At 46.5% G+C, this 25,163-nt stretch overlaps 1 protein-coding gene across 13 annotated transcripts in view; it reads left to right on the top strand.

Moving 5' to 3' along the window:
- Positions 1-25,163, top strand: part of ERC1 (ELKS/RAB6-interacting/CAST family member 1) — a 468,899-nt gene that overhangs the window by 296,114 nt on the left and 147,622 nt on the right. For 9 of the 13 annotated variants that reach the window (XM_082255729.1, XM_082255727.1, XM_082255726.1 and 6 more), the window contains one exon: positions 6,033-6,164. The exons of the other annotated variants lie outside the window; for them this stretch is intronic. In XM_082255729.1, coding sequence (XP_082111855.1) covers positions 6,033-6,164 — 132 coding nt within the window. The remainder of the gene's footprint in view (positions 1-6,032; positions 6,165-25,163) is intronic. 13 annotated transcript variants of the gene reach the window in all.

The raw sequence follows: 25,163 nt of genomic DNA, 5'->3' as shown, positions 1-25,163 counted from the left end.
GCCATCAATAAATGCACCTGTGTTCATTGTCCATAAAATACACCTGCCCATACCACAACCCCACTGCCACCATGGGCCACTCGATCTACAATGTTGACATCAGCAAACAGCTCACCCACACAATGCCATACACGCTGTCTGCCATCTGCCCTGTACAGTGAAAACCGGTATTCATCTGTGAAGAGAAAACCTCTCCAAAGTGCCAGACACCATCGAATGTGAGCATTTGCCCACTCAAGTCGGTTACGACAACGAACTGCAGTCAGGTCAAGACCCCAGTGAGGATGAGGAGCATGCAGATGAACTTCACTGAGACGGTTTCTGACAGTTTGTGCAGAAGTTCTTTGGTTATGCAAACCGATTGTTGCAGCAGCTGTCCGGGTGGCTGGTCTCAGACGATCTTGGAGGTGAAGATGCTGGTGTGGTTTCACGTTGTCTGCGGTTGTGGGGCCGGTTGGATGTACTGCCAAATTCTCTGAAACGCCTTTGGAGACAGCTTATGGTAGAGAAATGAACATTCAATTTATGGGCCACAGCTTTGGTGGACATTCCCACAGTCAGCATGCCAATTGCACGCTCCCTCAGAACTTGCAACATCTGTGGCATTGTGCTGTGTGATAAAACTGCACATTTTAGAGTGGCCTTTTTTGTGGCCAGTCTAAGGCACACCTGTGCAATAATCATGCTGTCTAATCAGCATCTTGATATGCCACACCTGTGAGGTGGATGGGTTATCTTGGCAAAGGAGAAGTGCTCACTAACACAGATTTAGACAGATTTGTGAACAATATTTGAGAGAAATAGGTCTTTAGTGTACATAGAAAAAGTCTTAGATCTTTGAGTTCAGCTCATGAAAAATGGGGGCAAAAACAAGTGTTAAGTTTTATAATTTTGTTCAGTGTATATAGTGTATGTGTGTGTATACATTTTATCTCCTGCAGTAATTCTCAAATTCAAGTGATCAGACATCAGTACATAGGTTCATATGATAGTAAGAAGAACAGTCTGGGAAACTATGTTCATTATGTAAGTGAAAAGGTAATATAATCATTATAATAATACTACTAATATACACTGTATTAGTAGCAGTCTAAACTTCCACATGTATTATAAAAATGTGATCATTAATAAAAAAATAAGTTTTATTATATAAAATGTCAACATAAATATGTATAAAGCAGGGGGTGGGGAACCTCCGGCCCGCGGGCCGCATGCGGCCCGCACGATTCTTCTGTCCGGCCCGCACAATCGTTGCGATCCGCCCCCCCGTGCTGCTGTGTCAGAAGGAGCCGATGGCTCCGTTCTGACACTGTGGGTGGACCCGAGGCGCAGCAGAGCAGTGCACCTCGAGCCCGCCCATTTGTGTGACAATAGCGAATGAAAATTCGCTACTGTCTCACAGATCCGCCTCCTCCTTGGCCAATGTCATTGGCCGAGGAGGAGGAGGGAGGCGGGACACGGGAGGACTCGAAGAGAGGAAGCCGCCCGCCGCTACAACAGGTAAGTTAAGTGCACTGGGGCTTGGCACGCTGTTCACTCTGCATTGTGGTCATTGAAAGGGGGCACGTTGTGGTCACTCCGCATTGAAAGGGGGCACGCTCTGGGCACTCGCATTGAAAGGGGGCACTCCGCATTGAAAGGGGGCACGCTCTGGGCACTCCGCATTGAAAGGGGGCATGCTCTGCGCACTCCGCATTGAAAGGGGGCACTCCGCATTGAAAGGGGGCACTCCGCATTGAAAGGGGGCACTCCGCATTGAAAGGGGGCACGCTCTGGGCACTACGCATTGAAAGGGGGCACGCTCTGGGCACTCGCATTGAAAGGGGGCACTACGCATTGAAAGGGGGCACGCTCTGGGCACTCGCATTGAAAGGGGGCACTACGCATTGAAAGGGGGCACGCTCTGGGCACTCGCATTGAAAGGGGGCACTACGCATTGAAAGGGGGCACGCTCTGGGCACTCGCATTGAAAGGGGGCACTCCGCATTGAAAGGGGGCACGCTCTGGGCACTCGCATTGAAAGGGGGCACTCCGCATTGAAAGGGGGCACGCTCTGGGCACTCCGCATTGAAAGGGGGCACTACGCATTAAAAGGGGGCACGCTCTGGGCACTCCGCATTGAAAGGGGGCACTGCGCATTGAAAGGGGGCACGCTCTGGGCACTCCGCATCGAAAGGGGGCACTACGCATTGAAAGGGGGCACGCTCTGGGCACTCCGCATTGAAAGGGGGCACGCTCTGGGCACTCTGCATTGAAAGGGGGCACGCATTGGGCACTCCGCATTGAAAGTGGCACTCTGCATTGGAAGGGGGCACGCTCTGGGCACTCCGCATTGAAAGGGGGCATGCTGTGGTCACTCCGCATTGAAAGGGGGCATGCTGTGGTCACTCCGCATTGAAAGGGGGCACGCTGTGGTCACTCCGCATTGAAAGGGGGTACGCTGTGGTCACTCCGCATTGAAAGGGGGTACGCTGTGGGCACTCCGCATTGAAAGGGGGCACGCTGTGGGCACTCCGCATTGAGAGGGGGCACACTGTGGTCACTCCGCATTGAAAGGGGGCACGCTGTGGTCACTCCGCATTGAAAGGGGGCACGCTGTGGTCACTCCGCATTGAAAGGGGGCACGCTGTGGTCATTCCGCATTGAAAGGGGGCACGCTGTGGTCACTCCGCATTGAAAGGGGGCACGCTGTGGTCAGTCTGCATTGAAAGGGGGCACGCTGTGGTCAGTCTGCATTGAAAGGGGGCACACTGTGGTCACTCCGCATTGAAAGGGGGCACGCAGTGGTCACTCCGCATTGAAAGGGGGCACGCTGTGGGCACTCCGCATTGAAAGGGGGCACGCTGTGGTCACTCCGCATTGAAAGGGGGCACGCTGTGGTCACTCCGCATTGAAAGGGGGCACGCTGTGGTCCCCCCTGCATTGAAAGGGGGCACGCTGTGGTCACTCCGCATTGAAAGGGGGCACGCTGTGGTCACTCCGCATTGAAAGGGGGCACGCTGTGGTCACTCCGCATTGAAAGGGGGCACGCTGTGGTCACTCCGCATTGAAAGGGGGGCACGCTGTGGTTAGTCTGCATTGAAAGGTGGGCACGCTGTGGTCAGTCTGCATTGAAAGGAGGGCAAGCTGTGGTCAGTCTGCATTGAAAGGGGGCATGCTGTGGTCAGTCTGCATTGAAAGGGGGAATGCTGTGGTCAGTCTGCATTGAAAGGGGGCACGCTGTGGTCACTCTGCATTGAAAGGGGGCACGCTGTGGTCACTCCGCATTTAAAGGGGGCACGCTGTGGTCAGTCTGCTTTGAAAGGGGGGCACGCTGTGGTCACTCTGCATTGAAAGGGGGCATGCTGTGGTCATTCTGCATTGAAAGAGGGCACACTATACCTTGATTACTGAAGGCCCCTTTCACACTTTTGTGACCTCAAAGTCACGCAATTCTTTATAGCGTTTTTTGCCGCAAAGCAATGCCTATTACATTTATGCTTACATTTTGTGCGGCCCCCGAATGATGTTACAAAAATCCAAATGGCCCTTGGTAGAAAAAAGGTTCCCCACCCCTGTTATAAAGCAAAACATGTTCATTTTTTTTGGAGATGCCCCAGGTTGCACCGTTATTGGTCCAGGGTTGTGGCCACTGTGAATACTGCCCTAGGTGTAGTGGTCCTTCTGGATCCCAGACAATGCTTGCTGGGTATACTGGACACGGTCACCAGGACAGATGTTTGGGGTAGGCGGTGGCGAGAGCCCTGTTTCAGGCACGCAGACTTTTGCTGGCGCACTGGATCGCACCTGAGCCCCCCACGCCATAGGATGTGGCTTCAAAAGATGGGTAACACGCTGCGCATTGAGAAACTTATCTATCAACATAGGGGTTCTCCTCAAAAATTTGAGAAGGTATGGGGTGGTTGGCTGGCCACCCCGGGTCTAACTCCCACTGATCTGGTATTGGACAGACTGTTATGCGAATAATTGCATTCATGTTATTTCATGGGAAGGAATGGGGAGACGATAGTAGTGATTTGTCTGTAAGATGATAAACTGCATGTATTTTGGATGTACATATTTTGTTGCATGCACCTGCTTTAATGCTTTAATGTAATGTTCGTTGGCATATCAATAAACTTGTTCTTGATTTAAAAAAATAAAAAATAAAGCAAAACACGTACTTCACTATATGGAGATGATAAAGTTAAAGATATGATTAAAAATTTTGTTTAATTATTTCATAGTTCTTATTATGGCTAAATCAATGATGTTTTTGCATGTATTGTTAAACTCCCATGTTGCTACAGAAAAGACAAAAACTATTACCAGGAATTAACCTACAATCCTCTAAAAGAACATAAGAAAGAGAATATGGTATGCTCATCAACCAAGCTTTCTCAAATAATATCGCTAAAGCTGACAGTACATCATCCCTACGTTTTTTTTCTATCCTCTACCAAAGATCCATAAATCACTCAGACTCACTCACATTTTTATTATTCATGTGGAAGTTTAGAACGTGATTAATATTGTTGTTTATTATTATTATTATGATCATTATATTGCCTTTTTGCTTACATATTTAACAGTTTGTCAAACTGTTGTTCTGATTATTGTGTGAATTTATGGAGTAGTATTGATGTTTGATCACTTGAATTTGATAACTACTGTAAGTGATAACATGTTTACAAACACACGCATACATTTTATATATACAGTATTTTATATATTTATTTTTACTTACATATTTTTTTGTTTATCAGTGTTTATTCCACCATCCCGAGGAAGTGGCCAGTGTAGTGCCACGTAAACGCATTTACAGTGTTTTATACTATTCTGTGAGCAATAAATATCAGTGAAGAATCCATTTCTCAGCTTCTTCACATTCAGGTGCCTCTGCTGACACAACTTTTTCAATTTGTGGGGCTCATAGATACTAGTATAGCCCAGGCCATTATGGACATGCCCTCTGGGGGCTACATCATTACTCTGGCTTAGGTTCACAGTTGCCATGTCCACACTATGCAGGACTAAGGATTCACCACAGCCACCTCTTCAGGAGAAATAGAAGAAGGGTCTGTGGACAGATTTAATATACCTAAAGTAACTTGTTCCAACCTGGTCAAGATGGGGTAAAGCAATATAACTTGACACAAGGTCAGAAATCGGGCACCAAGAAGTGCCTACACATACTGCTGCCTGTCTTGTAATTAAAATTTAGGGTTCACTGAGAAATTTGTTAGTCATGGGCTCACAGGTGACACAGCCAAGCAAATCCTGGTGCCTATGCAATTTCCTTGGTTGTGATTACAAATGTCTGACATAGATCATTTCCTGCTGCAGCCTCTCATCTTTGCTGCCTGATCATTGACCTGTCAAGTATGTGTTCAGATTTATAAAGTTACTGAAAGATTCATGATATTGTATGTTGGAAACATTTTAATTTTAAATGGCAGTTATAATATTTGTGTGAACCAAAATACACAAGCGGAGTCAGACTCACAGATGTAGGCGGAGCCACACAGTGCGACAAGGGTGCGCAATTTCTTTTCTTCATTGCTGCACAAAGAAATGTAGAATTTTTCTTTTTAAAACCTCATTTACTAACAGCTGCTCACTAACCGTCTCCGGATGCTCATGCTACTGAAGACCACGCTAATTTCTTCTAACTTAGCTCTCCTGCAACTGCTGTGTCTTCTGTTTCTCACCTCCTGACATCTGTGTTCCTTTATGCCTCGCTTTTTCCCCTGCAAGACTAACCAGCATGGCGACTGTCAAAGAACTGTGAACACCAAGGCAGCAAGAACAAGTTAGAGACTGTGGCCTTCAAACTAGCTTGTTTTTCACTTCATTCTGATGTACTTTCACGTCTCTGCAATGACCTAAATAATGTCACACTTGATGACGTTGACTGTCCTGACTGCTCTGCTCTTCATTTCTGTCCTGCTTTTCCTGAGCATCTCCGGTCTTTTGCTTTAGCCTCTGCGATCCTCAAAAAAATCTTGGACGTAGGAGTCCCCTCCTCACGAAATCTCCCTTCCTATCTCCAGGATGTCATGCACCAGAAAGATGACCGCATCGAAGAGCTGGAAGAAGCTCTGCGGGAGAGCGTACAAATTACTGCAGAGCGGGAAATGGTTCTGGCCCAAGAAGAGTCGGCAAGGACCAACTGTCAGAAGCAGGTCAGCTAATGTTGTATTTTTTATTTTTTTTTGGGGGGGGGGGAGAATCTGTGCCCTCTTAAGAACTGGCATCAAGTTAATTCCAGAATTTAGTGTAATGACAGACTTACCCTTCACATTTTAGATGATATTTTCTACTTCTAAAACCTGTTTTGGAGGCAAATGAGTAGGAAAAACAGCAAAACCACTACATTGATCAACATTTCTAGTATTTTCGGATATATTCAACATGTCATTTCATTATATATACCTAACCAGAGATCTACCTCCACTGCATGCCTGCTATGCAACCACTATATACTGTTAAGGAGTAACTCCACTTTTGTTAAGAAAAAAATATTTCTCTCTGGGTGTTCTATGTACATTGCAATACATTTAAAACCAGTTGTCTCCTAACTGCAGCATGAGGGCCAGATGTGGCCTTTTTCCTGCCTTTATCCGGCCCTTGGGACACTGTTTCTCCCACTGACACCAATGATGTGGTACTATTTCTCCCACTGACACCAATGATGTGGTACTATTTCTCCCACTGACACCAAATATGAGATATTTTCACTGACACAATTGATGGGGTACTATTCTTTTTACCGATAACATTTTCTACTCCCATGGGCCACAGTCCGGCCGCTTTAAGGTCTAAAGGATAGTAAACTGGCTCTTTGTTTAGAAAGTTTGGAGAGCCTTAATTTAAACAAACATTATTGCAAATTCCTACTTTTTGTTCTGAAGAAATAGCTGTTTAATTTTGGGCATGGACGCAGACAATGTGAATAGGTGTGATTTCATGATTATTAATCAGCTGCTTCACTTGCAGGGCTCTAATGAGAAAAGCGGAATGGTCTGCATCCCTTTTTAGATGTGATTTTCCCTTTGTAAGTATCTCACCAAAAATAATTTTTCTCTTTTGTTCATTGACTGACACAGCTCCTGATATTCATAACCATTGGATACTGCTCCCTACAGGAGTAGGACACTAGGCAGAAAATAATTGTGGCTACACCCATGGGCAGTCCCAGGGGGTATACTTCCTCTCTCTGCCATAGCCACTCATTGTTTTCTGCCTAGTCAGGAGTAAGGGCCTATTTCCTTGCTGGGATCTTTGGTCCTGGCAAAATATTTTTTGTTCTGGATTTTTTTCTGTGAGATATAAAATCAACTGCCCGACTGGGCAACGGGCTGGATAATCTAGATCCAGTGGTCACCCCATCTCCTCGCTAGGTTGGCAGTGACATAGCCCCACTGGATGGGGGACTGGCCTGCAAGTTAATCTCGGCCCGAGTTGCAGCGTTCCTCCTGGCCGACAGCCCCCCATTTGGATGGAGAGGGGTTCTGTCTGGAGCAGTGCCTGCCTGGTTCCTGGTATGGTGAGTAGCTGTTCCCCCTGTTCCCCTGGAGGGTTTTGGGGTGGACCTGGGCCCCTCCTTGGGACAGTCGGACCCCTTGGGTCCCCTCCTACCCGCAGGAACCCCCCATTGCCAAGTCCCTCATCCTGCCCCCCCCCCCCATGCTGGGGCTATTTGGGTGGTCTGTCCACTTTCCTGGGATGTGGGCAGGGCTCTAACTGGTGATGGGGGCCGGGGGGTGCACCGCTGGACACCAGACGATCAATTATGCGGAGGGGGGGAGTTGTACCTGGTAGGGGCTCCTGCCAGGGCCCCTGTCCTGCCTGGATCTGTCTTTGAGGCCTGGTCTCCATTTTGTTGTAGCCTGTGTTCTATACACGGCAGCCATTTTGCTTTGGTTTGCCATTGAAAATAGCGGCGGTCATGACAGTGGAGTCCTGTGGGTGGCGAATTTGGCGGTGGTAGCTTCTCCTCATCCCTTGGTGCTGACTCCTGGATCTTTTTACTTCCTGATCGCCACACGTGTAGTGCAGTTTATCCTGGTGGCTGCAGGTGCTTGTCTCTGCAGGTGGTGAGTCTAGTGGGGTCCTCTCCCTCTTTGCTGAGGATCGATTGGTGCTTTGTGCCTGGCGACCGGGTAGTGCTGCCAGCGCAGTGGGGGTTGTCCCTTAGCAGTGTTTTACACTTTTTTGTGGGGACCCCCTGGTGACTCATTGAGTCTTTGGAGCATATTTCCCCACCTGATCCCCTCTCTGAGGCTGTGGGGCCATTTGGGTTCTAACAATCCATCCATGCACTGACGGCAGTCCTGGAGTCCCTTGGGTCCCGGGTGGTGGTGGCTTGCTGGCAACGGGCTAGCAAAAAGCACCCCCCCGCCTTACCCTGCCTATCTGTCTCATCAGATCCTGAATCTGATTCGGCCCCCGTGGACGTGGGTCACCCTGCTAGGTCTACAACCACCCGCCTTGAATTCTCTGATAGTGGGGATGATTCATCCACGTCTGTGACTGCGCATGAAAAAGCGCTGGTGGATGCACTGATTGTATCTGTGCGTGAGCCTCCAATGATGGAGGACGCAGCTGAGGCTGCGACTGAGGTACAGATCCCCTTTGGCACTCAGAAGCCATCCAAAGTGGCAAAGGTGTTTCCTTTCCCTGCCTATTTTGACAGAATTGTCGCTAAAGAGTGGGGAGGACCAAAGCGTCCCCGTGGGGTTCCTAAGCACAAAGTACTAGGCGTTACCCTTATAATAAGTCCCTTCTTAAGAAGTGGACTGTGCCACCGGTGGTGGACCCTCCGGTTTCCAGGTTTAACAAGGCAACCATGATTCCGGTTTAAGAGTCCCTGGCCTTTAAGGATCCTGCTGACCGGGAGGCGGAGGTCCGCACTATGTACACTCTGGCTGGTTTGGCAATGAGGCTTGTATTCACCATTGCCCTAGTGTCACAAATTCTGACTGAGTGGGCTAAGCTCCTACACCGTGACCTGGATGGAGGAACAGCTCCCCCCTGCCTTTGCCAAGCTGGTGGACTAGCTGGTCCAGAGGCTACAGTTTCTGTGATGCCTCTTTGGATGCAGCTCCCCTCTCTGTTTTGGCAGTGGTCCTTCATTGTGCTTTTTTGGCTTAGGTGCTGGTCTGCGGATCAGACTTCAAAAAAGGCCTTGAATGATCTTCCTTTTCAAGGAGATCGCCTGTTTGGAGCTACCCTGGATGACAACATTAAAAGTTTCACGGGGGGAGTGTACTTTTCTTCCGCAGGCTACTAAGGGCAAGGAACCTCGTCTTAGACATGGGCCTTCTTTCTAAGCTCATAAGAAGTATTTTCGTCCCTCAGGGTCGACTGACAAGGGCTCAAAGCCTTTCAGGGCCTCTTCTGGAGGATCTAAATGAACCTGGTCTGGCAAACCAAGATCGGGCTTCTCCGGGTACAAGGCTCCTTCTGCATGAAGGTGCGCCCTCACCCGTATCGGGGGTGGAAAGATGTCTTTGCTGGTTTCCGGGCCCTTGGACTTCCCAGGTGCAAGGCAAGTGGGTCCACAAAGTCATTCGGCCCGGCTACAAGATCCATTTTCGTTCTTGTCCCCCTGCAAGGTTTCTTTTCCTTCCAACTTGCGCCTGTCAACAGACCGCTTACAGGGCCTTTTTGGGGCGGTACAAGATCTGTTCCTTCAAGGGGTGAATGTCCCGGTTCTGACCTCCTGAATGTTTTCAGGGTTTTTACTTAAACCTATTCACAGTTCCCAGAAAGGACAGCAAAGTGCATGCAATCCTGGACCTCAAGGAGATAAACTGCTTTGTGCGGGTACAGAAGTTCAGAATGGAGTCCATTCGAGCGGAGGTGGCATCCCTGCGTTAGGGAGATTTCCTTGCTTCTATCAATATCAAAGATGCCTACCTTCACATTCCATTCATATGCCTGTCACAAGCGTTTTCTTCGCTTTGCTGTGGGAGAGGAGCATTATCAGTTCGTGGCATTATCCTTTGGTCTCCCATCTGCTCCTCGGGTCTTCACAGAAGTGCTCTGGTGGAGAACCTGGAGATCACAACACGAACTCTGCGGGAGTTCAGCTGGATTCCGAAATTTCAGAAGTCTGCTCTCGTTCCTTTTACAAAGCTGGACTATCTGGGCCAGACTGTAGACTTGGCCTTAGCCAGAGTGCTCCTTCCTCTGGACAATCTCCAGAAATTGCAGGCTGCATATCGCCTCCTGCTGTCCAACAAATGGTCATCCCTCCGGGCTTGCATGCGGGTGCTGGGCCTGATGGTGTCTACCTTTGTGGCGGTTCTGTTTGTACAGTTCCATACGAGGTCCCTGCAAAGGGAAATTCTGACCAAATGGGACAAGACTCTGCAGTCTCGGGACAATCGGATCCGGCTGAGCCGGGGTACGAATGAGTCTCTGATATGGTGGCTTTGTTCTCCGATGCTTTGGCTGGAAAAATCCTTACTCCCTGTGCATTGGATGGTGGTCACCACAGATGCCAGCCTGTCCGACTGGGGAGGCGTCCTTAGCAAGCATTCTGCTCAGGGGATCTGGATGCTGGAAGAGTCTAGGCTCCCGAGCCTAGGGTAACGCCGAGTACAGCACGATCGGGCGGTGCGAACCACGATCGCAAATTTAAAGGGGCAGTGCACGTTTTTTGTCACATTGCAAAATGGAGTCCCAGGAGGTAAATTCCCCATCAGACCCCCTCAGTGCGACTGTCGGTAGGTCCGGCTCGCAGTCCATAGTGTCTTTTTCTGCAGCATTGGAATGTCTGGTATCAAAGGTTTATCTTGTCATGAAAAATGTTGCTAACCAAATACAGCCTCTGCCTTCTCGGTCTTTTGAAACGGAGACTGATATGGTCGCCACGGATAACCCCCTCCCTGAGGGATCCCTGTCCTTGCATTCGGATGGCGAAGGGGACCTGTCCTCAGCCGCAGCGTGGGAACGCGCTATGGTGGAAGCACTAATTTGTTCAGTAAGGGAAACTTTACAATTGACTGATGAGCCCACACAGTCAGGAACACAGGTAGTTTTGGCTCCCGCAAAGCCCAGAAATTGGGTCAGGTGTTTCCTTGTCCCGAGGAATTTCACGATCTTGTGAATGAACAATGGCAGGGTGCCTAAGCGATTTAAATGCCGTTATCCCGTTGCCGTCGGTCTCGTACCGCTGGAGGTGCCACCAAGGGTGGACCACCCTGTTTCCAGGTTTAACAAATCTACTGTGATACCCATGGAAGATTCCCCGGCCTTCAAGGACCTGGTGGACAGACGGGTGGAATCCCTTTCCCGCCTCCTCCATGTTTTGGTGGGTTCAGTAGATAAACCTATCTTGGTGTCCCTCCTGGTTTTACAGACAGTAACTGTATGGGTTAAAGTGCTTAGGGGTAACTTGAACACTGGGATAGATCCCCCGACCTTTATTGGACTCACGGACCAGATGGCCCAGGCCCTAGAGTTCCTGTGTGATGCGTCATTGGACACGGCCCCTCTGGTTGCCAGAGGGTCAGCGGTAGGGATTGCCATACGCCACATGATGTGACTTAAGAGCTGGTCGGCTTACCAGGCGTCTAAGAAGGCCTTAACAGATCTCCCCTTTCTGGGTGAACGATTGTTTGGAGACTCCTTGGATGAGTTGATAAAAGGCTTAACGGAGGGTAAGAGTACTCTTCTTCCCCAATCCTCCAAAGGCGTTTTCATTCGTGTCTCAGGAACACAAGATATAGGTAAACCGTTCAGGACCACTGGAGGGAGCAAAAAGGCTTGGTCGGGTGAGCCCAAGACCAGTCAGTCTGGTTCGGCAGACAAATCCTCTTCTGCATGAAGGCGCTCCCTCACCCGTTTTCTGGGGTGGGGGGGGGACGTCTGCGTTTCTTTCAGGAACCCTGGATGTTCTTGATTCGGGACAAATGGATTCACGAACCGATTAGTTCCGGGTACAAGTTTGAATTTTGGTCTTGGCTGGCAGACAGATTCTTTCCCTCAAATCTTCGTCTGTCTCCAGATTGCTTCAAGGGTCTCAGGGAGGCAGTGCATTGCACAAGAAGTGATTTGTGTCAGTTCCCTCGCAGGACCGATTTTGAGATTTTTATTCAAACCTGTTCATGGTGCCCAGGATAGAGGGCAAGATGTGTCCTAATTTGGACCTCTAGTCTCTGAACCGCTTTGTGCGGGTGCAGTCCATGGAATCCATTCGGTCGGTATTAGCATCTTTAGCTCAGAAGGATTTTTTAGCCTCCATTAACATCAAAGATGCGTATCTGCACATCCCTATATACGGGGGACACCAGGGGTATCTCCGTTTTGCGGTGGCGGAGGAGCACTTTCAGTTTGCGGCGTTACCCTTTGGTCTCGCCTCCGCTCCCAGATTCTTCACCAAGGTTTTGGCCCCACTGTTGGCATTGCTGCGCAAATGAGGGATTGCAAACCTAGGATATCTGGACGATCTCCTGTTGAGAGCAAGCTCTCACCCAGCCTTTTTGGGCGATCTGTCAATTATGGTTCAGACCCTTCAAAAGTTCGGGTGGATCATCGACTTCAGATACTCTGCACTGACCCCGTCGGTGCGTCTGGATTACCTGGGACTAACTCTGGACTCCTCCGTGGTGAGGGTCTTTCTTCCCGGGGACAAACTTCAGAAGTTGCAGGGAGAGATCCGGTTGCTGCTGGAAAGCAATCTATCTTCTCTATGGATATGCATGAGAGCCCTGAGTCTGATTGTGTCGACCTTTGAGGCGGTCCCCTTCGCTCAGTTTCATTCCAGGCCTCTGAAAAAAGGGGATCCTTGTCAAGTGGAACAAGGATCTACAGTCCTTAGAATGATAAATTTGAGCTGGCTCACGAGGTCAAGGTTCTGTTGGTGGCTTCAGTCGCCTGCCCTGAGTCAGGGCAAGTTTCTACCGCTGCTGTGGATGGTGGTCACCACGGATGCCAGCCTGTCGGGCTGGGGCAGGGTGCTGGTCGACAGAGGAGTCTTCTTTACCGATCAATGTTCTGGTACTCAGAGCAATCAAGATTTGTCTGATCTATTGGACAAATCGACAGCGCGGTCTCCTGGTTCGGATCCAATCAGACAATCCCACGGCTGTGGCCTACATCAACCATCAAGGGGGCACAAAGAGTGCCCGGGCAGCCCAGAAGGTGGCCGAGATTCTGACGTGGGCGGAAGGATAGGTTCCGGCTCTCTCCGCAGTTCACATTCCAGGAGTAGAGAATTGGCAAGCGGTTCTGGATCGTCAGGTTCTGGATCACGGATAATGGTCCCTTCATCCAGAGGTATTTTGTCTCCTGTGTGTTCGTTGAGGGACCCCGGAGGTCGACCTGCTTGCGTCTCGGCTAAACAAAGAGGTGCAAAGGTTCGTGGTCAGAGCTCGAGATCCTCTTGCTGGCCCCACGGACGCATTGGTAGCTCCTTGTGGAGCCAGTATTGGCTGATTTATGCCTTTCCTGCAATACAGCTGTTGTTGAGGTTTCTCCGCAGGATGGCGGGGGAGAATTTTCTGGTGATTCTGGTGGCTCCAGACTGGGCTCGTCGGCCTTGGTACGCAGACCTGGTAAAGATGATTGTCGTGCCTCCCTGGAGGTTGCCTTTGAGGGAGGACCTGCTGTCTCAGGGGCTGATCCCCTATCCTGCTTTACAGTCGCGGGTTTTAATGGCATGGCTGTTAATGGTCAGGTGCTGAAAGATAGAGGTCTCTCTGAGTCTGTGCTTCCTACCCTGCTGAGGGCTAGAACAGCGACTTCCAGAAAGATTTATAATCGCACATGGAAGATGTATATTTCATGGTATGAATTGCAAAAATTGCACCCTTGACTTTTTTTTCGGTAGCTAGGGTCTTTGCTTTCTTGCAGAAAGGAGTGGAGCAATAGTTGGCCTTGGGCATGATCAAGGGCCAAGTGTTGGCTTTGTCAATGTACTTCCAACGCCCATTGGCTGCTAATACCTTAATTTGCACCTTTATTTAAGGGGTGTGTCATATGGCGCCTCCGAGGCGATCCCCCTTGCTTCTGTGGGATTTGCCTTTGGTTTTCAGAAGGTTGCCTTTTTGGTGGCTATTACTTCTGCTCGCAGAGTATCTGAGTTGGCGGCGCTTTCCTGTCGTTCGCCTTATTTGGTCGTCCACGGAGATAAAGTGGTTCTCCGACCTAATTGTTTTTTTCTTCCTACGGTGGTGTCTGATTTCCATTTCAATGAAGACATTGTTTTACCTTCACTCTGTCCTAAGCCTAAGCATTCCAAGGCAATTGCCTTGCACTCTCTGGATGTGGTTCGGGTGCTCAGGGTTTACCGGTTGGCTACGGAGTCTTTTAGGAAATCAGACTATTTTTTTGTGTTCTTACTGAGGGATCTCGTAAGGGTTGGCTGCGTCTGCTGCAACTGTATCCAGATGGATTAGGCAGACGGTTGTACTGGCTTTTTCATTGCAGGGTCAGGTTCCTCCTTTCCCTGTGACAGTGCGTCTTACCAGAGCCCTAAGTGCCTTTTGGGCTTTTCATCATCAGGCCTCTGTTACTCAAGTGTGTAGAGCGGCGTCTGTGCACACTTTTACAAAATTCTACAAGGTAGTTTTGTTGGCATCTTCGGATGCATCCCTTGGCCGCAAGGTTTTGCAGGCTGCTGTTAAAGAGACTTGTTTTTCTCTTTCAGGGGTTTATATTTGCTTTCTATGGGTAAGCTCCTGTTGTTCCTGGTTGAGCTTTATTACCCAGTTGGCTACGTTTAGCCTTTGGACAAACGTTACCTGTTTTTTTTGGTTGTGTTCTTCCCACCCCTCATGCCTACACTGCTTTGGGACGTCCCTATGGTATAAGAAACATAAGAGCTGCGTCTGTCAATGGACGATGGAGAAAATTGGATTTTTGTAAGAACTTACCGTAAAAAATCCTTTTCTCTGAAGTCCATTGACAGATCCAGAACCCGCCCCTCTGTTATGGGGATGGTTTGTGTCTTCTTTTTCACTGCTTGCTAGGAAACTGGCTTGTGTGGGGTTATGCTGTGAAGGACAGCCCCTGAAGGCGTGTCAGTGAATTTTTTTCATTGCCTAGTACTACTCCTGTAGGGGTCAGCATAACCCCTATGGTATAAGAAGCATAATAGCTGTGTCTGTCAATGGACTTCAGAGAAAAGGATTTTACGGTAAGTTCTTACAAAAATCCAGTTTTTTGAATTCCCATAAAATCCATTTCTCTGATGTTCATCGGTGGACACAGCACCCACCTCTCTGTGGAGTTTTAATTCTCCTGATACTGCTTATAACAAAACTGAGTGGCTATGGTAGAGAGAAGGAGTATACCCCCTTGGACTGCCCATGGGTTTAGCCATAATTCTTTTCGGCCTAGTGTCCTACTCCTGTTGGGGGAATATATATATATATATATATATATATATATATATATATATATATATATAAATGGTTATGAATATCATGAGCTGTGTCCATCAATGAACATCAGAGAAATGGATTTTACACATAAGTTAAAAATCCTATTTTTTTGGTGCAGGGAATGCCCAAAATCTGACTTGTATCTTAGTGCAGACTGCTAGGAAAATTCGTAAGCCAATCATGCAAGTACGAAATTACATTTCTGGTGGGCGCTCTGTAAACCATCTGTGTACATAATGCCTCCAGGTCGCCATATGCATTGTATTTTCACAGAAAATTACAGCGTTGCAGGATGCAAAGGAAAAGTAATTTTTTATAACATTCAATTACAATATAACTTGTCTTTATTGTATATGTTCATTTTTTATTTTTTTTAACAAGTTCTTGTAAAGCATACAACAATCCTATTTAGAAAACCCCACTATGGGAAATATTAGACCATATACTACACCACCGGATTGCAGGTATGAGCTGTGAGAATACAAAATACACTACAAAAGGTGTGAGAAACATAACTAAATAAAAATTAGGTGCAAGTTCAAGAAAAAAGGGGAGACAAGGGAGAACCAAAGGGAAGAAGAGATAAAGAAAGGCAAAGGAACGAGGTAGAAGAAAGAGGGGAAAAGAAGAAACAAAACAAAAGGAGAATGAAAGGACCGTCCAAACGCCCGCCTCCACTGCCCACACTCCTCAGTCATTTAAAAGTTGGAGATACTTATTCAAAGGATCCCAAACAGGGTCAAACTTGGCAGTCTTATCCTTCAAGCTACTGATCAGCTTTTCGTTGAGCATGATCCACGTCAGTTTGTTTTTCATAATAGACAGATCTACCACTGGTTTCTTCCAAGATGTGGCTATAGCGATTTTTCCCGCTAGAAACATCAAAGTGGATTATAGTCTGAACATGTTTGGGAGCATCGACAACATGCTCATTAAGAAGAGCAACCTTAGGGTTTTTAACTATATTCACCATTGTCACAGAATAGATTAGGAAATGATCCCCGAAAGCACAGAGAGGAGGCCCCTTGGTACATTTTCGAGAGGCAATCTGGCACCAAGTACCATCTAGAAAGTACCTTATATCCTCCCTCCACCAGGGCTGTGTTCACGATACCCTTATACGCACGATTAGACCACTTCCACCAGTCACTCAAGTCAATCTCCCCCCCTAAGTCCTGCTTCCATGCGAGCATATAAGGCAGTTTCGCAAACAGCTTAACAAATAATTTGTACAACATCGAGATGCTCCACCTCTAGGCCTATCCACCGAAACATCTGGATTCATAAGCTGTGCGTGTAGTAATATCAGCTGCAGATTTCTGCAACAAGCGCAAAAAGTGTAAAATCTGCTGCAAACGGAAATGCTTAGATGGAGGCAACTTAAACTGAAGCTCAAAGTAGGAGACAAGACAAATTCCTTTATGATCAAGGGAATTACTTATTCTATACAGGCCCCTATCCATCTACCACTGGAAATCCTGTTGACATAGACCAGGTGGAAACGCTGGATTGAGGAACAAAGGAGCCAGCGGAGTGTGTGGGGACTGAAGAGGCGCAGCCCTACAAGACGAGGCCCAGACTTGCATAGAGTGAGAAAGAGAAGGGCACCGGATTGACGGCTGCTGCAGAAATGGGATCCACATCAAAAGGTTAATGGGAAAAGGCCTTTTCCTCCAGGGCCACCCACTCCGGTCTGCACGGGGAGGAATTAATATGAGCCAACTGGGCCACCTGCACCGCTCAATAGTATTGTGTAAGATCCGGGGACCCCCAGCCCCCCAAGCTCACGCAAACCTCCGTAGCTGGGCTTGGAATTTCTGCAACTCCTGGGATGGGACTGCGTCTCGGCTAAAACAAATGCAAGAATGCAAAAATAGTAAAGGATTCTGGGGGCACTACCAGTTTGATCAAGGCAATTCTACCCATCCAGAAGAGACCATCCGAAGACCATTGTTCCCACTCCTGCAACAACTGAGTAAAAAGTTTTGAGTAATTGGATTGATAGAGGGTTGTCGGAGTAGGGGTCTCCCAGTTGGCAGCAAAGCCAGAAATGCTGAAAGGAGTCTCAGATGTGAGAAAGAGGAGCCGGTTATCTGCAAATAGTGCACATTTTTGTTGTCTACCCCTACTATCAACACCTAGAATATCTAGATGGGCACGGATTGCCACAGCCAGAGTCTCAATGGCAATTACAAAAAGAATAGGATAGAGAAGACACCTCTGCCTAGTACCTGACCTGATAGAGATTGGATCAGAGAGATAACCGTGTAGGGGAATCCGGGCCGAAGGGGTTGCTATAAAGGGCCCGTAAGAAGGACAGGAATTGAGGGCCAAAGTTCCACCTATGCAGTATTCTAAAGAGATAGTCCCATGAGATACTTTTGAACACTTTCCGTATATCAAGGGAAAGCAGCAGTGGCTTTACATTAAAAGACCAAAACTAGGACACTATTACTAGACTTCACTGGGCGTTTTTCTTTATAGACCGGTATTAATAATATTAATGTCAAACATCAAAAAATTAACACCACAGTAGCCATGTCCCCTTATTAAAACCATTTATTGTACAAAAATATTCAAAATACCAAGTTATAACCACCCCATTAAAATCTCACCCACCAAATTCCCTGCTCTAAGGAGAGCTCTCCTATATAAAATTTTAACAGTACTGTCAATCCAACCTTCCTAGACAGTTGATATTAATGTGCAGAAGGAATAGACATTAGGATATGTGTTGTCAAAGGAAATACCCAGCACAATTAAAAATGTAAATGCTTCACGATGCTGTGAAAAAAAGAGAACAAACCATGTGTACCTATAGTGTATAGTTTGCCTATCAATAAACACATCCTCTTATTAATATCTCTGAAACAATTATGTCCAATAATGCTAAAAATAAGTATTAGTAATTGTACATCTCCAATTGTTATACTGTATCAGACTTTCCCATTTGACTCCTAAACCCTCATGGGATACACACTTCTGAAAATCCCCCCAATATTGATCCATGGGAGCAATAAAGTGGTAATGGTGGTTAGGGTGTTGAAATTTAAACAAATAGGATGTGAGACTAATGCCACTGGATGTTTCCAAACACTGTATTGTAGGCAGTGGTTTGACTTTCAGGAGAAAAATCGCCCCCAAATCTTCTCCACAAACTGGTTAGATACCATTGACCATTACCAGGGCACTTTTGGTCTGTCCTGATTTATCTAAATACATGTCATGCTAAGTAAATATCATGCTTACTTGAATTGTGATGTGTTTTTTGTATTTCTTCCAGATCTGTTCAGTAATCCAGTGTTAAGCTTTGCCTCTGTGCAGGAGTTTCCTGTAATAAAGAACGGTCACTACTGCTCCTCACTTACCTTGTGCAGAGTGACTGGTCTTTTCTTCACCCACTGCTGTAGTTTTTCGCAGTCAGACTGTAATGGGTGGGACCAGCTGCGTCCCTCCCACAGCTCTACTGTCTGCCCTGGCTCTGTAGAGCAGGGTAAGGATGCCACTGCTATTTTTACAAGGTAATAACTGGGTTTGCAAGGCTTTTAATGAACACAAATTGTATTATCCAGTGTGGCTATTGAGAAATACACTATATTACCAAGATCCACAAAGTTTAGGATTGTGTACATAAAGACATGGATTAGAGTGTTTAGGGTGGAGGAACTTGACTGTCTTGGCCTCAACCCAATAGAACACCTTTGGGATGAAATTGAGCAGAGACTGCAAGCCAGGCTTTCTCTCCAACATCAGTGCCTGACTTCACAAAAGCACTTTTGGAAGAATGGTTAAACATTACCATAGACACACTCCTAAACCTTGTGGACGGCCTTCCCAGAAGAGTTGAAGTTGTTATAGCTGCAAAGGGTGGACCAACTCAATATTGAACCCTACGGACTAAGACTGGGATGCCATTAAAGTTAATGTGCGTGTAAAGGCAGGCGTCCCAATACTTTACGTTAGTTTAGTGTATATTTACATGAGCGTTTTTGTGTCTGGAGTGCAGCTTTAGCTGTGCATTAGAAAATGTTGTTCTGAACTGCTTCAAAAGCTTGTCACTTGATCAAGTATGAAAGCATTGGTCATGTGATTTCTGCTAATGGGGCTTAAAGCCGAGTTCCACCCAAAAGTAGAACTTCTGCTTTAAATGCTTCTGACCCCCTGACCTGCCACATTTGGCATGTCTTTTTTTTGGGAAGCAGGTACCTAGTTTTGACAGGTACCCGCTCCCACTTCCGCTCGGGCTGCCTAGGCGGCTCGAGCGGAAGTTCTGCTCTCCCCCTCCATCCCTGCAATCTTGTGAAACACATCAGAGGTCCCAGAAGATTGCCCGGGTACTAAGCAAGAGCAGCGCAACTCACGCATGTGCAGTTCACACCTGACTGTGAAGCTGTCACAGCCGGGTGCCCACACTTGCCGGCGCCACGGGGAGAGGAGAGAGAGAACCGAGGCTCCTGTCGGCCGCATCGCTGGATCATGGGACAGGTGAGTGTGTGTTTATTAAAAGTCAGCAGCTACACTTTTTGTAGCTGCTGACTTTTACTAAAAACAAAACGGCTTGAACTCTTCTTTAAGGAACTGACATTTTAAACATGTGACTGGTGCCTAGACCTTTAGTTACTTAACCAGTATCAGTAGGAGACCAAACAGTTTTTTTTTTTTTTTTTTTTTTCAACAAAATAGAGTGTTTTCATGGCTTTCCCAATTTATGGAAAAATAAGACTATATAGGCAGAATAGGGGTCAGTTAGAACTGTTCTTTGAGTTACCACCACCCAAATGCCCTCCCTTCCATTCCAGCAATCTTCAATGAGCGGCTCTGCCCTCCGCCATACATTCTTTCTTATGGCACATAGCCACAAAGCCCTAATCCACCTATGAACAAGGCATTCTCTGCTGTAGGCTGCTTGGAATACAGCGTACACATATGAATGAATAAAGCCACAGCACTTGAGTGCGTTTAAAAAATAGGACTTGAGTGGAAATGTGTTACTAAATGTATAGTAGTGTTTTGTGTGGTGTTGCTGGTGAATGGCTTAGTGGGAAAGGGTTCCAGTGTATACATTTGCTTGTAAAGTTTTTTTTTTTGCTTGGCTCAATGATAAAATTTCCTTGAATATTCGTTTGTAATGTGTTTCCAGTTTGCGTCTTGCTCATTGTTATTGAAATGTGGCAAATTTGTGCAGCGCCATCTCTTGGCTTGCTGGGGAGGTGTTGCAGAATGTGTAGCCCATTGAAATGTCGATGTAGTTGGAATGAATTTTCGCTTGTAGGATGTTTTGTGATTCTCAGCTCTGTGTGCATTGAATGATTGTACAATGTTGCCCCGTGGTGTCTGATCCAGTGGGTATGTTGCTTATTGTATAGCTGTGGCATAGCTGAGCAGTGTCTGCTTTAGTGGGAAGGGGTTCTTGTAGTATGACATGTTGATACAGTATTATCTAGTGTTTGGCTCAGTAGGTATGTAATGTATATGTTTGTAGAGTACAGTTGTCTTTAATGCCGAATTGATCCCTCTTAATTTATTGCTGTAATGGTGGGGCTGCCTATGCAGTAACTATTATGCCTCTTTTCAACTTTAACTACTAACGGCAAATGCAAGAGTTAAATACCCCCATACTGACAGCAGCCCAGCTCTCCCACATGCTCCCCTAAATACTGCTCCAATAAGAATGAAACTTTACAAATATGGGGAAGTTCTGCTCTTCCTCCCCCCTCTACGTTTGGCACTTTTTTTTTGTGGGGTGGGGGGGTGCTAGGGAGTACCTGATTTTGACCTCTTCCTTCCCCCGCAGCCTTATGCTATTTATCACAGGTCCCAGCAAGGCTGTGGGAACAATCACAAAGCACAGCGCAGTTTGCGCATGCGTAGTTGGAAGCTGGCTATGAAGCCACAAGGCTTGGGTGAGGACAGCACTTGATCCAGGGACAGGTAAGTGTCCTTATATTAGAAGTCAGCAGCTACAGTATTTTTCACGGGGGAGACTGGAGCTCCTCTTTAATAGGAAGTGAGAATCATATTCATTAGAGCAGTGTTCACTTGGGCATATGAGACCGCAGGAGGAGGTGAGTGAGGGCCTCAGGCTGTGGTCTGGTCTGTGCTGCAACTCTCTTATATGCTGACAGTACAAAGTTATTTAAACTATTGCTGTAGATCTTAGATGTTGAAAGAAATAGTAGAAAGGGCAAATGTATTAACAGTATATGCAGCCTGGGTGCATTACAGTAATACATTAGGTGAGTTCAATTAGGCATTAATGGCATTCTAAACCTTCCTACCTGCACCTTGTGTTTTTCATCTGCATGGGATGTGCATTGATCATGTAGTTTTGTGGTGGAATTTGATAATGTGTGCACACATCCTTTAGTAGATGAAACCTTCTCATTGCAATGTCAGAAGATTCTGTTTGTGTAGAAACATGATTCATGGTGCATGGCATTGCCCATTTAATGCATAACCTCTGTTTGAAGTCTAAATTGACACTTCCTGTGAAGAGACTACATATTCCACAATCCATGGGTCTTTCAGTCTAGTGTTCTACAGGTGAGGGCTAATCGATTGGATCTAAAACAGGCACAATAAGGCAGAGCTCAAGATGCAGTTTTTCATCACATTAGCAGTCCCATATTTGTGATGCAACAGGGAGGGAATAGTGATGCATGGTTTGTGACGCAGAACAATAAGTTGTTTGTCCCTTTTAGGAAATAGGCACAAGTTAGGCAGATTAATGCATGGGAATCATTCGGCTATGACACTATAAACTGCAGCTACAACACGTAAGCCCATCATTACAAGGTAAGGCAAACAAATGACATACCTAGTTAAAACAACAAAAATATTTGAAAGTGTACAATGCCCTTAGGCTTAGCTTGTAGTTGGGGCTAATCCCTGCACAGTTTAACCTGATATAATTGCATCCTTTTTTCCTCTCTTGATGCTTCTTCCTGCCTGAAGTTGTCTTGTGAATTGATGCATGGCGCCAGCCCTCCTGCCTTTAAATGGTGCAAGGTATGCCAAAATTACCCTGTGATTGGCTACCCTTAACTGCCTGTCCCTACCCCTTACCACCATCAACCCCTGGTTCCTACCAATGCTTTGTTTAAAGGAGTTGTATAAACACGGCTCAACTTTACTACCAAACTCATTGCTCTCCCTCTTGATCATGCCCCAATATATTTTTTTTTACTTTTGTTCTAGTAGTAGAAAATACAACCCCAATTGCAAAAATGTTAGGACCCTGTATAAAATCTACATAAAAACAGACTGCAACATTTGCAAATTTCATGAACCCATATTTTATTCACAAAAGAAAACCTATCAAATGTTCATCTCTCATGGTATGGGGGTGCGTGCATAAGTGCACATGGAATGGGTAGCTTGCACATCTGGAAAAGCACCATCAATGCTGAAAGATATATCCAGCTTTTAGAGCAGCATATGCTCCCATCCAGACATCTTTTTCTGGGAAGGCCTTGCATATTTTTGGCAGGACAATGCTAGGCCGCATACTGTAACTAAGATTGCAGCTTTGTAGTAGAAGAGTCCAGGTGCTTAACTGGCCTGCCTGCAGTCCAAACCTTTCACCAATTTAAATTAGAATCCTATATAAAGCAAGAATGCGACAAAATTCCTCTCCCAAAACTCCAGCAATTGGTCTCTCCAGTTCCCAGACATTAACAGAGTGTTAAAAGAAGAGAGGATGCTACACAAGTGGTAAATATGGCCTTGACCTAACTTTTTTGAGACTTGTTGCTGCCATCACATTCAAAATTGCCTTTTTTTTTCTTAAAATTGTATATTTTCTCAGTTTAAACCTTTGATATGTTTTTTATTGTGAATAAAAAATGGGTTTATGAGACTTGTAAATGTTACACAGCATCTTAAATTTTTGTAATTGGGGGTTGTAGCTTTTATCACTACCTGTGGCATTATTACTAGGGTTGTAAAATTCATGCAAGGGCAGCTGCTGTGAGGTTGGTTTATATTGATGTAGGTATGCCCCAGGATTACATCTGCATAGATTTCTTTCACTACACACACTGTGTGAGCAGGCTGTTGAGTATCAAGGCCATAGCATTGTTTCACTGGAAAATAAATCAATGTATGCATAGGAGAGGGAGAGTGAAGGCTAGGGATACGTGAAGTTCTTCAGTCCAGCAGGCAACACTGCTTGGGATTTTGCAGTGTGTGGTCAGCCTAAACAGGATGTTAGGCGCTCACTGGATTTGTGGCAGATCATCAGGTATTTAATATACACTTTATTTATAGGGATCAATATGTTGCAAAGAGGCAAATTTGTTTTTAACCAAAGTAAGAATAAATATTAGCTGTATTAGCTATAGCTCTCTGCACATGCTGCTTCTCTCCTACGGCTGTTGTGTGCTGAACTTAAATTAGCCTAATCAACAGCATCATTTTTTAAACAGTGGGATATTGGAGGTCACATATTTGGATGGGGGAAGCAAAGTGGCTGCTGGAATCATAATAGCCTTGCTGTCAGATAGTCATGCACAGTACAGCTTACAACAGTATAAGGCAAAGGGTTCATGTAGAGAACCCCACACACATGAATTTTACTATTATTTCTGATGTCTGTCCTCTTTACCCCTCCACACCCGTCCTCCAACCCACCTCTAACTGATCACTTTCATTACATAAAAACATCCTCAAATTCGAAATACCATTTGTACTCATCTAAAGTCACGTGAACCTCTAGCCCCAAATCTTCCCTTGTGTTCTATTATAGCTGGCAGGATCCTCCTTAAGGAATGCATGTCACTGCCTGCATAATGTAGATTCTTCATCTTGGCTGTCCAGGAGCCGGGGTCTCTCAGGATCCAGAAAAGGAGTTTGCAGCGGTGACATCGGCATGGAGTAGACCATTGGGGACCAGCTGGTGTGAGCACATCTTCAGCACTGGGTTAGCATCCAGAATCGGCTCCAGTGAGGGACCTAAGTACCTAAGGACGGGACCCTATTAACACAACGCATATCAGTACCCATCGGTGCAGCCTATCAGTGCCCATCAGTGCAGGCTCATCAGTATAGCTTATCCGTGCCTATAATTGCCGCCTCAACAGTCTCAAACACTACTGCCTCATCAGTGAAGCCTATAAGTGCCCATCAGTGCAGCATATCAATGCTGCCTTATCAGTGCCCATCAATGCACCCTATCCCTGCTTATCAGTGCTGCCTTATTAGTGCAGCCTCATCAGTGCCCATAGGTACAGCTTTATCAGTGCCCGACAGTTTAGCTTAGCATTGCCCATCAATGCAGCCTATCAGTGCCCATAAGTGCAGCCTCATCAGTGCCCATCAATGCAACAGGGATCACAGAAAGGAAATAGGAGGATTGCTTGTCGGATCATACAAAACTGGGATCTCCCGCTGTAACACAGCTTGGAGATGAAACGCTGGCTGCTGTCAAAGTCCCACCTCCTAGACCGACATTGGACCAGTGTGCTTTCTATCATAGGAGCAGGTCCAGGAGATGGGACTTTGTTTGACAGCGGCAGGCATTTCATCTCCTAGCTGTGTTACCTCAAGAGATCCCCGCTCTGTGATCAGGCCGGCTCTCCTCCTGACCGTTTCCTAGCTAATTGCTTTTGGCAGAAGCAGTGCGGCATTTTTGTACAGGAAATCAGAGCGGCCAAGGGCCCTCAGCTAATTTCCACTTGCCAAATGCGAGCAGGCGAGTGGAAATTTTGAGGGCTGCAAATAGGTTAGCTGGGGTGGGAGGGGGTTAATATTTTCCCAGAGTTGGGCTTTAAGCTTTCCCAGATTAAT

The sequence above is a fragment of the Pelophylax lessonae genome (assembly GCF_965119305.1).
Source record: "Pelophylax lessonae genome assembly, chromosome: 4".
NCBI classification, from domain to species: Eukaryota; Metazoa; Chordata; class Amphibia; order Anura; family Ranidae; genus Pelophylax; species Pelophylax lessonae.
The sequence above is the reverse complement of the archived record's forward strand: the minus strand, read 5'-3'. Positions and strand labels throughout refer to the sequence as shown.